Source organism: Takifugu flavidus, chromosome 1 (genome assembly GCF_003711565.1).
Source record: "Takifugu flavidus isolate HTHZ2018 chromosome 1, ASM371156v2, whole genome shotgun sequence".
NCBI classification, from domain to species: Eukaryota; Metazoa; Chordata; class Actinopteri; order Tetraodontiformes; family Tetraodontidae; genus Takifugu; species Takifugu flavidus.
Window position 1 is genome coordinate 11,727,772 of NC_079520.1, and position 18,090 is coordinate 11,745,861.

General features: G+C 44.7%; 1 protein-coding gene and 1 long non-coding RNA gene across 3 annotated transcripts; one reads left to right on the top strand and one right to left on the bottom strand.

Moving 5' to 3' along the window:
- Positions 1-275: 275 nt before the first annotated feature.
- On the bottom strand, positions 276-11,928 carry irs2b (insulin receptor substrate 2b). 2 transcript variants are annotated; one of them, XR_008951032.1, is made up of 3 exons: positions 8,458-11,928; positions 1,394-2,659; positions 276-1,358 (listed from the first exon to the last, which is right to left on the bottom strand). XR_008951032.1 is itself a non-coding variant. In XM_057035889.1 (2 exons), the coding sequence occupies exons 1-2, from the start codon at positions 11,741-11,743 to the stop codon at positions 2,655-2,657; spliced, it is 3,291 nt and encodes a 1,096-aa protein (XP_056891869.1). In that variant the 5' UTR covers positions 11,744-11,928; the 3' UTR covers positions 276-2,654. The 2 variants fall into 2 exon arrangements, 1 of the variants encoding a protein (XP_056891869.1); XM_057035889.1 differs by having other exon boundaries at positions 276-2,659.
- Positions 11,929-12,212: 284 nt separating this feature from the next.
- On the top strand, positions 12,213-14,709 carry LOC130527415 (uncharacterized). Its single transcript, XR_008951033.1, has 2 exons — positions 12,213-12,929; positions 12,986-14,709. It is a non-coding gene; the product is annotated as an uncharacterized LOC130527415 (long non-coding RNA).
- Positions 14,710-18,090: the final 3,381 nt, after the last annotated feature.

Consider the following 18,090-nt stretch of genomic DNA (forward strand, 5'->3'; position numbering starts at 1 on the left):
GTTTATGGTTTAAGGGCAGACACTCATAATCCTATAACAGTCTATGTATTCCCCCCAGCTGCAGGGGTTATTTCAGCATGCTGGTTTAATTACTCTTGCTGGGGGGAGATAATAGAAACGCTAATAACTGAGGCGTTTCTCTCTTTGACCTACACCCATTTTTAATACGTTTGTTCTCAACACAGTTCAAGGTGGAGCTATAGCAATTATATCTATAGGTTTTGTCTTTACCAGGATTGTGATGACAGAGCAAGAAAGACACAGAGGAAAATTGATTTTTTTTTAAAATAACATCATTGTTTATTGCATGTGTCTATAAAGAATCAATGCAACCTAAAGCAATGAACTATAATGAAGTATAAGTTACTGTTTCTTATTAGCGTCACAATATGCAAGATATGAAATATTTACACTGAAAGACACAGCAAGATAAGCCAGGGCTCATGTCATTACCTTTAGATGCCAAATAAAAACGTGAAACATTTCTCAAATGCAAAACACTGCTCAAAACATCAAGAGGCTTAATTAGCAAAAAACACGGAAAAAGTTTTCATTTCAATCTTGGAGCAAAAAAATGTACAAAAACAGCAAGAAATTTTGATTTGAAGTTTTAGCAAACGTTATTAACAGTATTTATACATTTGGTAGATCTTGGTAAACTAATTTTTCAAAAGTGTAAAGATTGCATATATGCTTTTGTGTTGTACCTATTTAACATAAGTATTAATTAGTTCTCTTTAAATCTTTAATCTTGAATTACAGCATTAGAAAATGTCCTCATAGTGGCATCAGTTTCACAAGACTATCCCGTGTCAGGTTTATTTAAAAAGAAAAAGGAAAAAAAAAGCCAAACCATATTGGTTAGCATATAATTTAATTAGTGCTTTTGTTGTATCAGAAAATTTACTCAAACACATTTTATGTACAGTACAAAGAACATAAGTTATTTAACTTAACATCTCAAACCTTTTTAAGCATATGCTTAATGTAATTCTCTCTAACGTTGCACTATTTACATTATATAGGCAAAGGTAAAGTACCAGTGAATTCAGATAAATAATGAGATCAAATTTCTCTTGCTTTGTATTGTTGTTTGTCCTCAGTACCTGCGCGTGCTGTTGTTGCTGCAGTTGTCACCATGTTTGTGTTTCCAAGCTTGACGTACTACATTCAAAGTGTCTTGTGTTACAATCTAGAGGGATGCACGTGTGAGACCGTGCACCCGCCGGCTCACTCTTGCAGCTGAAAGCAGCAGCAAAGGCCTGCAGAATGGGGCTGCAGGGCGGCTCACTGAACTACCGGTCAAGACTACATCGTGGGTCGGCCGCACGGCTCGGCACCGGCTGCACCAGCAGACCCTCGATTCCAACATATGCCAGGGTGGCATCTGTACAGAAAATGTGAGATTCTGGGCTGTTCTGTTACTCTCCAAACAACTTGAAACATTTGTAATCCTGCCTCACTTTGACTGTTTCTGGGTGTGCAGGATGTCACATATGAACAGCGGCGTGAGAGTGCTGAGACTTAGACTCAGACAGGCCAGAAATCTGGTGGTCAGGTCCAGTTAGGTCATGCATCCAGTCTGGGTGAACCCGGCATGCAAGTGTGATGCAATGTCAAGTATTCATTAAAAGTCCTGTGGGGAATCTTAAATATGAGTGAGAATTATTTTATGCATATCAACAAATATATTACTCTAGATCATAATATATAATCTTGTCATAAATGTGCCATGGTAATCTCAGAGAGGCTGTTTTTGTTGACGTGGTTGTGGTCGACATTCTGCGTGATTGGTTAAATCTTTGATATTTTATGCGTCTATAGGTCCAAATGAAAAAGCTCCATCGGATGAGGGCCGATGGAGCGTAAGGCTTTGGATTGGTGATTTTACAAAACATTCACCTCTGAAAATAAATATTTTATACATGTTTTGACCGTGTGAACTGGTACCAACCTGGATTTTGCTGAGGTAGGATTTAAAAATTAACTTTTAAATATGTTCTTATAAATGCCTTTTTGAAATGTGTACAAAATTACACACACACACACGCACATAGAAATGCATACTTGAAAAATAAATAAATATATGTAATCTGTATGCATGAATTTTAGTTCTTTTTTTGCATGTCTGTGTGTGTGTGTGTGTACACACTTTGCGCTCCAGGTTTGGTTCACAGGTTTTTAGGCGAGGGCATCTGGCATTGATTGGCCACAGCCAAAAGAAAGCCAGCAGAAAGTGTATAAATGGCAATAACAATAATAATAATAATAAGTATCAGAATAATATACTGCATCATTTTGCAGGCTTAGACAGAAAGATAAATAGGTACTTATCAATAGTTGGTGTTACGTGTTTACGTTCTTGTTATAATTTTAAGTCATCTACAGCAGCAGCGATGGTGCCTCAAGGTTTTGGTGCCAAGAAAAGAGAAGGGAAGATTTGGGGCAAAGGTCAAGTGTCCATGTTGCCATGGCAATGGCCGTCCCCATGACCCTCAAAGGCGGCAAAGAGGTCAAAGGACATCGAATGAGGCGCATGGTCCAGCTGTCGCCTGGGCGACCTCCGTCACGGCTACGGCAAAATCCTACGTTCACAGGAGAGAAGAAGGGCGAGGAAGGTTGGGATTTCAGGAGTCGGCAGTCTTCATCAATCTTCATTCTGGGAATAGAACAACAACAAACAGTGTGATGAGAGCAGGGAACAGTGTGTCAATGCTGAGACTTATTACAAAGCAGAGAACAGAACAGGAAAGGTCACACAAATACACCAACTCTACTGCCAAGTATGGAATAAGCACTCTTCGTTCTTTTGTGCACGTGTGTGTGTGTGTGTGGTGTGTGTGTGTGTGTGTGTGTGTGTGTGTGCTCGTCAACTGGTAAGAGGCTGAAGTGGCAGGTGCTTCCACAGCAGGGGAAAAACAGAGTGGCATTTAGCAGAGAGCAGCTGACACAGACAGTTTCCAATGACGACAGGACAAAAAAAAACACTCCCACACATAAATCCTCGCTGAGGTGCGTTCAATAAACCCCAATAAACAAAACAGTTTTTTACACACCCACCCAAATCGCGGCTGCTTATTTTAATACTATTTCGTGTGGCCCACAACCTTCTCAGTGAAAGCTGCGCTGTGTTTGTCAAGGTGAATTTGCATGCAGCACTACCGAATGGGAGCGGAAGTCTCCTCTGACACGAACACGCACACACTCACACACACACACACACACACACACACACACACACACACACACAAGCGCGCAGACGTACACACACTGCAGCCTCTTCTTCTCTCACGGACAAGAGCTGTTTTCATAAAACGGGATGCGACCATCATTCTCTAAAACAAACCTTTCATTCAGCGCTCTTGGATGCCTCCTCCACTACTCCCACCACAAACACACGCGCGTTTCACACACTTACCCGACACACAAGAAAACCAGCCCGGTGACGAATTAGACTCCGTAGACACTTGACACAATATATATTGATAAGTGTAACAGCAGGGAGAGAGCAAGAAAGATGTAAAATCGTAGAGGACAAAACACTGCCTGTGCTCCTCTGGTTTTGGGGGGGGGGGGGGGGGTTGCAAATCAAAATTAAAAGGGAGAGGTGGGGAGTTCTGGAGAAACCACAGTAACAGAATCAACCTGACAGAGAGGAGCGGGAATGCAGTGAGGTCATGGGACCAACGGTCCGTGACAATCCGAGTGTGTTTGTGTGTTTCTGGAGGGGCCTGCAGCGGCAGACACTTGGGTGAGGATGACTGATCTGCCGGGAAGACGGCGTGAATCACTAACAGCTCAGGCTGAACCAAAAGGTAAGCCGATAAGTCAGAGAGGGGAAAAATAAATGAGTTGTGTGAACACGGGACACGGCAGCACTTAGGAGCCAAACTTTCCGTGATGTGTGGGTGGGCGTGGAGGCGACAGAGGTCCAAGGAGGGAATGAACCAAATGGCCCTGACCCCCTACTATGTTGTTGCTCTGTTCTTCATGAACCATGTCACACACACACACGCACATATGCACACACGCACACACAGAAAGCGAAAAAGTAAGAGAGGGGGAGAGAGAGAGAGAAGGGCTGTTCATTATTTATTTAGTTCTCAGCTAAATTTCTCAGCTAGTTCACAGCTAAATTTAGCTGTGCTCCATTCAGGACTAGAACACACACGGGCACGTATTAGCAGGCTTCTCTCTGCTGCTTCGCAGGCAGAGTAAACACTGTCATTTTTCTCAACGGCCTGATTGAGTAAGTCTAAATGAATGAACTTCAGGAGGGAATTACTCTACCTGTAGTTCTCAACAGCAATGAAGGCGGAGGATCGCAGGCGGCACACAAGCTTGTGCAAACAACAGGGGCTGATGTAGGAGCAGGTTTCCTCTTACAAACAGGTAGAGATCAGCTCTGTTTACATTCCTGGCCTGCTGCCTCCTCTCTGGTCTACAGCCGACCTTCCAACAGACAAATACTGACTGACTCCTCACCTCTGGCCTCCCACACCAGCACCAGCACCAGCACAACAACAAAAACAACAATGACAAGCAGCATTTCGCTGTTGTGCTTCTGACTCATTGCTCCACTTAAATGTCCACATTAAAACTGTAGATATTATACTGCTTAAATTCAACCAACATGACATGATTATATAGTAGAATGACACTTTGAATTCATGTCTGCAGCATTTAATCACTGACACAGGAGCATCAGAGGTCATAAATATGAATTTAATGTGTTTTGTTTTTGTTTTTACCCTACACAGACGCTCTATTACTTCTTTATGAAGACAAAACAAGCTACTAAGCAATGTCTAATCCCAAAGTGAACGTAATCCCGCTTACCTCCAAGCCAAATTGAGAATAAGGTTGGCTGACTTTGTTTTTATCTTGTGCTGGAACAGTCCGTCCTACTTAAGCTGAGCAGTTATGAATGAATTTAGAATGCAGCAAGTGCTATGTAAGGACAGGGGGGTTATAGGACGGTCAAGGGTACAACTGTGAGCTCCTCCATGTGTGTTATGGATTCTCTCGATTTCATTTGTTAATGATCAGATTTAATGTCATAAAAAAGACATCTATAGATGTCTGCAGTCAGATTTCCCCTCTGTATTGTAAAATGACCAAAGTTAGAGGAAAAACGTATATGCAAGTACACAAAATGACCTTTTTGAATGTCAATGTCCAAAGCGTTGAAGTAGAAGTGATGGAGATTTTAAGGGGTTTCAGCTACTGACACACCCAAAAAGTAATGCGCAAAACAGCAAGTAAAGGTTTTGTGTAATTCCCATCATCTCAATATCAAGGTGAAATCAATGGTTGTGAAAATGTGTTCAATGATAATTGGCTCAAATTTTAATTGTGATGTGTCCTAAATGGCAGCGGGGGATTCTGCTCCTAATGAAACAGGAGTCTGAGCACACAGGTGTGGAGAAGGTTTGTTTGTGTGAAGAGGGGAGAAGAGGGGGGCATGTCACGTGATTTCTGAAAAACAGAAACCCATAGGAGGAGGAGAAGAGACCAAGGGGAGGCTGCAAAGGAGAAGGGGGGAGGGCTTTGGGTTGGTATCTGGCTTCTCCGTGCTGCTGTTGTGGCAGATGGTGGCCAGTCATTAGCGTATTGTCACTCTCTGACAGGCCAGATAACCAGTGAGCACTGCTTGATGGGGCAGGTGCAAAACCCCTGACCCCTCCCTGGAGCACCCCTTCACCATCTGCTGAGCCCTGTGTGTGTGTGTGTGTGTGTGTGTGTGTGTGTGTGTGTGTGTGTGTGTGTGTGTGTGTGTGTGTGTGTGTGTGTGTGTGTAAGCACACCCTCAAATGAAAAGCATAGTGAGTCACTCATAGTGAGTCTGCATCCACACAGCTGCAGAGAGAGTTACATAAACAGCAGTGTCTGATCACAGATACAGCTATGGGTCGATCCCTGGGTACTCAAACGGTACAAATATTTGACAATTGTTTACAGTGGTCACCAGTTGACCAGTTAGATTCGCGTGGGCTATAGAGGAGAATTGTCCTGTCCCTTTCATAAACAGCAAGGGATCAAAGGTCAAGAAACAAACAGAGGTCCAGAAGCCATGTCGACCAAACCAAACAGCCCCCTCCTCTCTTTCTAAAGAAAATGTCATGGCCATAAAAAGCAAATAACAACAGTGCGGCCAATGAACTAACATGCTTCTCACATGACTTCCTCATAATGACAGGGTAGGGCATGCTGGGGCCCTGTTTACATGGCAACATTTTTCAAATTCATAGCAAAACAGCTCTGCTTGCATGCAGGTGACGACATATCCAAAATTATCTGAGACCACGCTGCAGTATGCATGCCAAGCCAGCAGGTGGCAGTAATAAACATGGTAAACACTTTTGTCATTGCCACTTTAATGAAGCCTACACATGGTCTACGATTACTCGTCCAAACTGAGTTGCTCAGTTCCTCAGGCATAGTGTGTGCCCAACATTGCTGAAAACACTCCACTTTGCGTTTACATGACAACGGATGTGGTGGCGTTTCGGAAACACTCCACTCGAGCCTGTTTTCGTATCGTTCTGTTTTCAGGCGTTTTCATGTAAACACACAGTCAAAACAAACGTTTTGTCTTTTCACTTGTGTAAATGGGGCTTGACGACCTATCCCAGGGCCAACATCTTTCCATTTCCTGTTCCACATGTGTTGAAATGAAGGCTGTGACACAGAGACATTGGGAATGTGGGAGAGCCAGTCGTCACATAGTAAACATTTTTCACCAACTTTGTTTTCAAGCACAGAAGTAAAAGTATTTTGCATTCTGATGAGGATATCAGACGCCCAAAGGTCACACCCTGAGTCATTCACGATTAGGCACGAGGACATTTGTTTGTCAGGAAGGTCTTACTTATTCAGAATACCATAGGCAACGGCTTTCCTTGTTATTCTGCCTCTAACTTTCTCGCTCTCTGCCCCACCATATAGTCAACAGCTCATTTGTCTATTATGACAAACAAAAAAAACATTCACTCATCACAACGATTCCAGCACCTCTGCTCTTGCAGACCTTGTAAATAAATGTTTCAGTTGAGTGGCAGAAAAGAAGTATTTGTGCCTTGCCCTTCAGAAACACAGAAGTGGCAGAACGCAGCTATTAGACAATAAGGGGGCAGGCCCCAAAAGGGTGGGAAGGTGCACATGTTTGTGTCTGGTTAAGGTTGTGTGTTAATACAAAACACTACTGTGAAGGTAATGTTGTTTTTCTTTGGAGTGTTTGTCCAAGTTGCCTGCAGAGAAACCTTCAATCCCCCCCCCCCATCCCACCAGGTTAGAAAAACAAGTGAGCATTCAGCACCTCCCCCAGCAACCTTTGCTCACTGACCGCATTCCAGACTTGAAACCCAGTACCTGACAACTGATAAACAACTGACTCACTTGTTTTTCCTGGGGAACCCGATGACTTGCACCAATCTCTGGGCTGACTGCTCACACAGCATGAGCCCTGGCCGTACAACTTTACACACACAACTAATTTAACCTGGAGGCTGTGGCATCAGAAAAGGCTCCTGTCCTACTGTGATGCAAAAATTCTGGTTTTTGTATTATTATGAGTCATATATTATGAGTCATATATACCTGTGTGTGTGCATGCACAGGTATATGAATAGTCATATATATATATATATATATACACATATACATATACATATACATATATAATTAAAATTATACTAAAACAATGGACCTAATGGGATGTTATTGTATAAAAACTATAAGATTTGAATTTATTGTTTTTCAACCAACTGCCAGTTTTGCTTCACGCCACGTGGTGCTGCTCCAAATATGCAAATCGAGGCCTATTAAAGAAATGGCAAACACCCTCCCCCAACACACACAGAGCGTTACGCAGCGTAAGGATTTGCTGAAGTGTCATGGGTGTGACGAGTAAGTGACTAATCTAAACAAAACAGTCTACACTGAGCGGCAAGCCTCACTTCCCTTTTACTGACTGAAAACTGCAATTATATTACAAAACACAGAACATAACTAGCTTGAGGGGAAACCCAGGTTGCCACAGTAGACTGCAATGTAACACCTGTAGTGCAACACAATGTCCTTAAAATTACCATTAAGACACATCCCAGTAAGTCAACAATGAAGTACACAAAATGTCAAATGACAGAGTTATAACAACTGTTCCATATGTCAGGAGGTTACGACAGCAGCCAAGGCAGGCTGAGGCACACCTATGCTTTTAATAAATCTTCGGTTTTAAACAGGCTTGTGTAGAGAACAGGTTAATAATTTTGGAGTAAAGCTGTATCATGATCAGCAACATCTATCCCTGCTCACAGCACACACACACACGCACACGCACACACGCACACACCAGTGCGGAGGTGGATATCTGTCCTACTGAGATCTGACACCACTCCCAATATGAATGAAAACATTCGGCATGAAGGAGCGTGCTGCATGAATGAAAAAACTCACCTTTCACAGCAGCGGCAGTCGTCTCCTTGAACCCAAGGCTGGCGTAAGGGCTCGTGTTGAAACCATTCATGCCTCCTTTGCAGCCGCAGGCCGTCTTGAACCTCAGGAGACCTTCACAGTCCCCCAACCGGCATCCTGCAAGGTTCCCTTCCATCAAGTTTAAGGCAATGTAGTTAAGTCCGTTTTGATAACCAGCTGACATCTCCCGGCACATGGGGCTGTTGCTGCTGTAGTCCTCCTCCACGCCATCGGAGCCGGCTACGGTGCGGGACACATTCTCCACAGAGGCAGAGCTGTGCCGTTTTGTGTCGTGGGCAAAAGAAGGACACACGGGTGTAACAGTGGTGGTAGAGGAGAAGGTCTCTGAACTGTGCCTCCGACGCCCTTGAGGGTCAGCTCGGATCACTTTGGCTCCTCGGTGTGGATCCACCACTAACGAAGGACCCCCAAGGTCAAAAGAGTCTACTGGAACAGGGGGCACGCCCTCTTTGATGTTGCTCTCAAGGATGAGCCTTTGAACACAGTCTGTGAGGCTGGAGGGGTGAGGAGCAGCACCAGAGGTGCAGAGATCAGGGAGAGGTGCAGAAGGACTGAAAGTCATCTCTGAATAGTCATTGTTGATAAGAGTTGGCTGTACCAGATGTTCCTCCGCCTTCTTCTCCATCTGTCCCTCTCTGGTGTTTTCTTCTTCTTTCTCCTGGGCTTTCTCTGTGCCCTGCTGAGTATTCAGATCAGGGTATGTCAAATGTTCAGGTGTGTGTCTTTGGCAAACTGCAGGGGGAGATCTTCTGCCTTGATGTGAGCCAAGGTGACCCAGGGAGCTGATATTAACATTAGCATAGTCGGACAGTGGCAGGGATCCCTTTTCTGCACACATTACATTGACAGAGGACTCTGAACTCTCTGGTGTCAGCAGGTCATGGGTAGCACTGCTAAAGTCTATGTTAATGTATTCTCCAGGGCTGCGTGGCTCTGATGGAAGGGGGTGTTCACTCATACATGGTAAAGTTTTTAGGGATTCCAGAGCCAGACGGGTGGGCCGACATACCCGACTCCTTTGGACCAGGCCGCTATCTAGCCGAACCATCCTGAGTGGCGATGGCACAAAGGAAGAAGTACTTGGAGTTCCAGGAGAACTGCTTGCAACAGAGTCTCCTGGAGAGAGAGGGCAGTAGTTGGACTCCTCATCTATCCTCTGCCTCCGTAAACTCATTACCACATACTGGTCTGTGTCTGTGGGCCCACTGCGCTGCACGGGGCCCTTAAGCAAGCGTGGGAGGCAGCCAAATGAATAAGGCTGTCTGGGATGTGGGCTAGGATCTCCTCCCACGGGGCTGAGGATGTATTCTGGAGGTGTGAGGGACACGAGAGGGTCAACGGGAGACATGTTCAAGTACTCACCATTGCTAAGCTTTCCATCAGTGCTTTCTACAGACATCTTGGTTCCACACCACATTGGCATATAGCCACTGTCCTCCAAAGATACACTTCCAGGAGAGTCTGTGCGTGGGGCCAGCCCTACTGAGGATGGGTGTGAGCGAGGGTTGATGATCTGTTTTGGAGCAGAAACACACATGGGGCTCATTGGCATGTAGGGGTCCTCCTTGGACCAAAGTGTCTGAGGCCCCACACCTGGCATCATGGGCATATAACCACTGTCACCCTGAGGAGTGGCATCCTCAGGATACGTCCCTTTAGGTGAAGCAGCATTAGACCTGCGAAAGGACTGGCTTCCGTTATTATGCGTAGCCCTCATGAGCGTATATTCATCCAGGGAGGCTGAAGACACTTGCGGAGGACCCCTTTGCTGGCGAGGAGTAGTGAGGGAGTAAGTGCGCTTCCTATAAGCCTTGTCTAGCTCTGATAACCGACGGTAACCATTTTGATTCTGCCGCTCCATCAACATGTAACCATCGAGTTCACTGCCATCGCGGGATGGGGGAGTGTCGGTTCTGAGGGACTCTGGGGTGTTGCTACGGTGAGTGAGCGGCAGCCTCGGGTCGCGTGCATCCGCAGGGCTTGAGCTGTATTCCTCACATGATACAAAACCGGCATCGGTGGGAGAGCCAGAGAAGGAGGCGCTGCAGCTGGAGGGGCGAGGAGCACTGCCGTCTGTGCAAGGCAGGTTCCCCGGGCTGGGGGTAGACACGGGTGGGGAACGAGACAGGGGCATGGACATGGATTTACTATGCTGAAGGGAAGATGATTCAAACGTCCTACAGGGGCGTGCTGTGATGGTGTGAGATCTGTTCAGCAGGGTTCTGTGGGCACCTGGACTCAAAGGGCTTCCGGTCACTGACATGGGGCGTGTCATGGTGCCGTCGCCCTCGCTGGCCGTGCGTATTCGACAGGAGGAAAATTTACTCACAGGTGAGGTCGCGACCATGCTGTCCGTGCGCGATCGGCGAGGAAGTCCGGTCTGGCTAGGGGGCAGATTATTTAGATGCCGCCGTGTGGGCACGGAGATGGGGTTCGTGCCGGATGACTGGCTTTTGCTGCGCGGTCTGAACTCCGACAGCTCCTTCATGGCTTTCATCGCTTCCAAAATGGTTTCGTGGATATTTTGCGCCACCACAGAGTCATCAGCCTGCATCCAGAGCTCCCCGGGACCGGTGGCTGCAGAACGACCCACCTCGATGAAGAAAAAGCTGTCAGAGTGGCCGCACCTCCGAATATTCATCAGCTGTAAAATGACGGAGGGAACCTCCGAGTTCAGCTTGACGAAGCTGATAGTCCGACTGGAGAGACAGAGTCTGTAGACGCCGGTTAGATTTCTGCTCTGCCCCAGGCCTTTGGACTTCAGATTGACTTGCCATACCTCCTTGTACACGGCAGACACCGGCGTTATCACCCCGTAGCTTGCCTCATCGAACCCGACCAGTGAGGACGCAGAGTTGGAAGCAGAGCCGTCATACACTTTCCCCTCTGCCATTAAATCCGTCAGGACCCGGTACCAGCTCTCCTGCTCCTGCTCGTTTTCAGCCGCCACGGCAAAATACTCATCCTTGGTGTAGAGAGCGATGAGATATTTAAACTTGGCGTCCGCTCTCTTGTTAATATTGAGGCAGCAGTCCAGCGGAATAACTCTCTTAGCCGCCGATTTGTTTTTCCATTTCTTCTCACTCTCGTAGTATTCCAGGCGCGCAGGGAAACCTTCGCCGGCCTCCTTTAAAACGAAAAAGCGCTTGTGCCCGTGTTTCTGCTTCTTCAGATATCCACTTTTCTTGATATTATTGGTCGTAGTGGGCAATAACGGCTGATCTCCTGCGGTTGGCGGACTCGCCATTCTCCTTCGCTATCAGACACAATGCTTTTTTTCCGCGGAGTTGCCAAAGAGACGACGCGCTTTATTTTAATCCTCGACTTTCAGAGCCGGTTGTGCGTGCGTTCGTCTGCTTTCAGAGCTGAGCAATAAATAACACATGTCTGCCAGTCTCCGAACCGAAGAGTGGGAGAGGGAAACATGTGACAATCTACACATCCAGCTCTGGTTTAAAAAAAACAAAAAGCGAGTGCAAAGGAGAAGAAAAAAATACGCACGCCAATGTGGGCGGTGCGCACTCAGCTCATTGGGCTTATTGGCTGAAACGGCATGAATGCTGGAGTGAGGCAGTCCCGTTCAAAGAAGAGAGAGAAGGAGAACACCCTCCTACTATCACTGCCCTCTTCCGACTCGTTTGAGCGTAGTCAGCTAGACCCAGAGCTTTATTTTTAGTATCTGGTTCTGGGATCCGACGTCGAGCCGCTTTGAAGCATTTTTTTGTCCGTTTGAATGTTACTTGTAAAGACAGAACATGCGTCATCCAGTCTGAGACGTGGATTTTGAATTATAAAACAAAAAAACGCGTTGGATAACAGGATATGCACACACCGCGCTCCTGTGTCTGTGGAGGGAGTTCTTCCGGCTCTCCTCCCCAGATGGTAAACAAGCGTAAAACCACGCGAATGCACTGTTCCGTCGCAGGAATTTAATATTCCCCTTGCGTCGCCCAGCCAGAATACATTAAAGGGGATGTTCAACCTCGTCTCCCATTTTTATAATGAAAGTCGAAGTGTTCCTGATATACTTCTAATTCCAGACATTTAAAACCAACAGACGTTCGCATCGCCGATCGCCTTATTTTTCGGCTATTCTGCAGCATAACGCTCAGATTGTGTAAGATTGCAGTTGAGCACATGGTTTTTTTTATTTCCTGTCACGACACAGCCTGGTGACCCGTTAAAGGTTGCGTTTATATAAAAAACTGATATCATCGTGACGCAAAACATTCCCCTGATCTCAATGCGTCAATGGAGGGCGGTGTGCGTAAGGATGAAATGCGGGAGCCAGCTGGTGGGCACCGTCCGGAGATTATGGCAGCGTAGCAGAGAAGTCTTTCGGGTCCTGGGGGAGTAAGATTCTGATGGTGTTTCACTAATGAAAGCAATCTCTATACCGGGCTGCATACGAACATAAATCAAAAGACTTGAATGTTTCCAGTGCCAAGGACTAATTTCCTGCCAATAACTAATCACTGATCACTGGCAGATTTTTAACTGTCACATATCCCATAGTGATATATTTTGAGAGCTGCTTACACACATACACACCACTCCCCTTTATTTGCTCCCAGATCCAACAGTGCTGGCTCAGCAGCACCAAACTCTGTCCTCAGTGGCAAGGTCAATTACTATGCCTCATGCAGGTCAATTATGCCACTAGAAGCAACATGATTAGACTACATCCACCAATCAGATCAGGCAGCACTCTTTTTTATTCTGTCTTCTTGAATAACCTTTAGCTCCCAGGTGATGGCAGCAGTAAGTAGATTCGGTGTTCTCCGCAGCTGTGTGTTTTGACTGAATTTACTCCAGCCTTGCCTAAAGAGCACCGAATGCATAATGATATAAATAGATTGAGCAGAGCTGCCTAAACCTCCCCGGCTCGGATGTCTCCCTGTAGGATAAAGCGGTTTCCCTCTCTGTCAATATTAGGTTTCCTCCATGACAGACAGTATCACGCGCCCCAACTTTCACTCTCGCCACAGAGCAAAAATTCTCAGATGCAAGGCCGAATGTGTGGCTGGAGCCTCTGATATATCCTGGAATCAGCTGTGTCTGTGTGAGCTGGCTGACCATGGTAAACAGGAAATGTGCACGGGCAGAAGGAGTGGCTATATTGGTGCCCCATCAAGCATGACAAATCACTTCCCTATAAAATCCCTATAATACACGTAGTCCCGTAAACTGGGCTGTTTGCAGAAGTCATTTGCAGTGTGATATATCATCGGCTCCATTTTGCCACAAATTGTGTGAATAGTTTGTGCTTTATTCAGCCTTAAATAACAGGTTAAGACAAGTCCGCTCATTGACACCTATATATGCATTTGATTTCTTTTATTGGTTCGTTTACCTTCGTGCTCCCATCAGGTCATTCATCCCAACGGTGCATTCGCTCACCCAGAATTTCAAATGTGGGCAAACAATTAAACCAGCTGAGTAGACAACGATTTCTCCGTCTCTATAGATGCAGTCATATATCCTATATGTTTGAGGCTTTGCATTTAATGTAAGGACTCGGACTTTCCCTATTTGCAGACTCACGAGTATGTAATGTTTCTGTGTGTGTGTCCGTGTGTGTGCATGGATTAGGTTATAAGCTTTCATAAAGCAGATTAGCAATGCCAATCTGATGAGATAAGATTAGGAGCTAGCTTAACTCACATTAGACGCCACCAAGTGAGCAGCACTAATCTGTGCCGTTGGAACGCAAATGTCACATATGTTTTTGGGCTGACATCTAACCGCTGGATGCGGTTTACAGACTGGGTGTCGGCCGATATCTCAAAAGCAGAAGAGACTGGAAGCTTCCTCCAGCTGGGGCCACGGTCGATCCTGGGCGACGCAGTCATTCCCACGCATGTCTGAAGAATCTGACATCCACAGTTATAGAGGGATGGTGTTTAGGCCACGGCCACTTTTGTGGGCCGTTCAACTTTTTTAAAGACCTCCCAAGGTTTTCTCCAGTTCATGTGTTCATATAATGCCCAGACAAACATATTCGTTTTCAATATAAATCACATTTGTATTGGATCACCTAGCCAAGCTAAATTTAGCTACAGTGAATATAATGAAATTTACAGGGCTAATGTAGTGGCTAACCCAAACCAAAGTAATTATTATTGTTTTAAAATGATTATTATGGCATTTAGACTGCTGATGAAATGACTGATGAAGTGTCACAATAAATAGGCATCTGTTTGATCCAGTAAATGGTCGTATTGATTGGTACAACTATTTGCTACAAAAGCCATTACATTTGTCAATAATTATAATTTCCAACAATTCTGTCTCTGTTTCACACACCATCAGGCCCAGCCTTTTCTGATGATGTACACACTCTAAAAAAGCAGGGTTGGCTCTCTCTCCATCCTTCAGCCCTCCTTACACTCGATAATTTAAACAGATAATGGTAATGGATTCTGTTTTCTGCATTATAGATCCCCGTGTTCTGCCTCATGTTGTTACTCACCACCGACTCTGTTCCTTGATCAATATGGCAAATGCGAAATTGAAATTTCTCATTCAGTTAATTTTTGTCCTGATTGATCACGGGGGCGGGCTGAAGACAGCATGTGCCGATAGAGATCTCTGATACTGGCTGTGAGTTCTGGTGACTAAGCTATGCTCAGCACAACTGCTAACACCTCAGATCTCCCCCATTATACAACTCTGGAACGGACGGAATCTATTTTGTGCTGGAATTGAACACAGGAATTGCCAAGCGTAGAACAGCGTCGGCAGGTCGATCTAATGATTTCTGCACGTTGTGGCCATGTCGCAGCTCTTTTCAATCATTTTGTTGTGCAACATCTCAAAATGACTCTGGACATCTTATTTCAGACCTCAGCACAGGCAAATATTTATGGGATATTTTAATAAGAATGCAGATGTCAGGCAGACGAATGCTTACCGAGTAGATGAGAAAGCAGTGATAATATGTTTTGTGTGGAGCGCTGACGCATCCAGACCATATATTTATTCATGGATCTCTCTTTAATGAATGACTCCCCTGACCACCCAGGGAGACGCGAACGCAGCCTGTCGTCTGAAATCTTTGCTCTCCTCGGCTGTGATTAAACAGATATGAATGCATATGATATTCAGGCTCTGTAATACCGTCATCAGTCATTTGCCATAATTATACATTGTCTGGAGTCACGTGGCTGGATAAATGACAATGACACATTAGGCCCTGTCTGCCTCTGAAGATCTATGATCTATGTGTCTGTTTGGAAGCAGGGTGATTTTAATAGTTCGCATCTGCAAGTTCAAAACTACCAGGGAATTAAAAATAGTCCCACCGTAGCTGAAAAGCCTATTTTCTATAGGCCACGTTTATGTTATAGCTGTGATAAGTATATTAATATCCACCAACATATCACTGCTGTTTCCTTAGAGCCAGTCTCACAGCAGAGCTACATCAGCGGAAGGACGTAGGCGGCCTCTCCAGTATGAAAACGGCAACTTATCTGAGTAGGAGTGTGTAGGAAGACACTTATTCCTCTGTGTGTGTGCGTGTGTGTGCGTGCATGTGTGTGTGTGCGTGTGTGTGCGTGCGTGTGTGTGTGTGTTTTAGGGGAACTTTAACTGGTTGTTAAATTGGTAAAACTTTAGGTCAAGCTTTGATAAATAAATGGCAAAATAAATTAAGTGTGTGTGTCTACGTGGGTGTGTGTGTGTTGTCGCCAGGTGTATTTGTATGTATCAGCAGACTTTTTTGGGTTTATTATTGTTGCTAGTCATATTTTGTTATACAGGAAACACTGCCTACATCCTGACCTTTGGTGCACACGCAAACGTCTCTCTCTTTCACACACACATTCTTTGTATTTCTGTCTTTGTAAGGACTATTATTGACATAATTTATGCCCCCGAGCCGAACACTGACCATCAAAACATTTAACCTAAACCCAAAGATTCTCACTTCCCAAAAAAATCCATATTTTAATGGTAAATTGCATATTTATCATGATGTATTGGGTATAAGAGCATCACACGCATAATACCTTGACCATCCCTTCATCAGAACCCTAACATCACTACTAACCCACTAAACCTAACCTAACATCACTACTAACCCACTAAACCTAACCTAGCATCACTACTAACCCACTAAACCTAACCCTAACATCATTACTAACCCACTAAACCTAACCCTAACAGCACTACTAACCCACTAAACCTAACCTAACATCACTACTAACCCACTAAGCCTAACCCTAACATCACTACTAACCCACTAAACCTAACCCTAACATCATTACTAACCCACTAAACCTAACCTAACATCACTACTAACCCACTAAACCTAACCTAACATCACTACTAACCCACTAAGCCTAACCCTAACATCACTACTAACCCACTAAACCTAACCTAACATCACTACTAACCCACTAAGCCTAACCCTAACATCACTACTACCCACTAAACCTAACCTAACATCACTACTAACCCACTAAGCCTAACCCTAACATCACTACTAACCCACTAAACCTAACCTAACATCACTACTAACCCACTAAGCCTAACCCTAACATCACTACTAACCCACTAAACCTAACCTAACATCACTACTAACCCACTAAGCCTAACCCTAACCTGAGTTAGTCTTTAACCAAGTCTTCCAACAGTATTTTGGTGTGTAGCGAGTACAACAACACACATCATCTGAACAGCCAAACCCAAACTCTTCCTCTTAAATGCCTTTTAAGTCCCCGTCACACATTTCTTGTAAACTTTCTGACATTTGACATTGAAATGTTTTAATTGCAAATCAAATTTATGTTTCAGGTGAATGAATAACATAAGTGAGTATTTGGGCCATTGAGCTAAATGTCCCCATTTTCTCCCACGATGTTCTAATCCTTGTTTTCACTTGAACCTGCAGCCTACCTACGAGTTCAAGTCTCTGTGTTCACGACAAGTTTACCAAGTTTACTGGATTATAAACCTTGACGGCCACTATAAACATTTGTAATTTAAGGAAATACAATTAAATACAAAAGAAAGGTTTGGTTAAAAACATACCATAAAACATAAAGAGAGATGAATGGAGGTCTGCTCCTGTCCTGATAGTATGAAGACAGAACCACCTCAGTTTTGGGGTTTATCTTTGTCACCTATGAAGCTTGACACCTGCTGGGGGCTTGGTGGGTCCCGTTTGCTCTTGATATCACACCAATGTTTCATCACAGTCTGGCTTAATCATGACGTGTCTATTAAAGCATCCAAGCCCGCAGAGGAGACGTTCTGCTGCTGTCGGCACAAATTTAAAGGTGTTGTTGCTCTTAATGGAATCAGACCGCACAGTCGTTCCACCCAGGGCTCATTTATCACGTTCTTCTCTCCACTATTTTAGGGATATTGTTATTACTGGTTTAATAAATGCTGCATATGATTTTTGCTTATTATAAATAAGCAAAAAACATATGCTTATTTCTTATTTATCAAACATGAATAAAAAAAGTTCCCAGGAGCTCTAAACTGATGCTGACTGATGTCATTGGTCATAAAACATGCTGCTTTTGTGCTATTAATGGATGTGTTTTGGTTTTGTCTTCTAAGAGCTTGAAATCCTTTTTATAATTC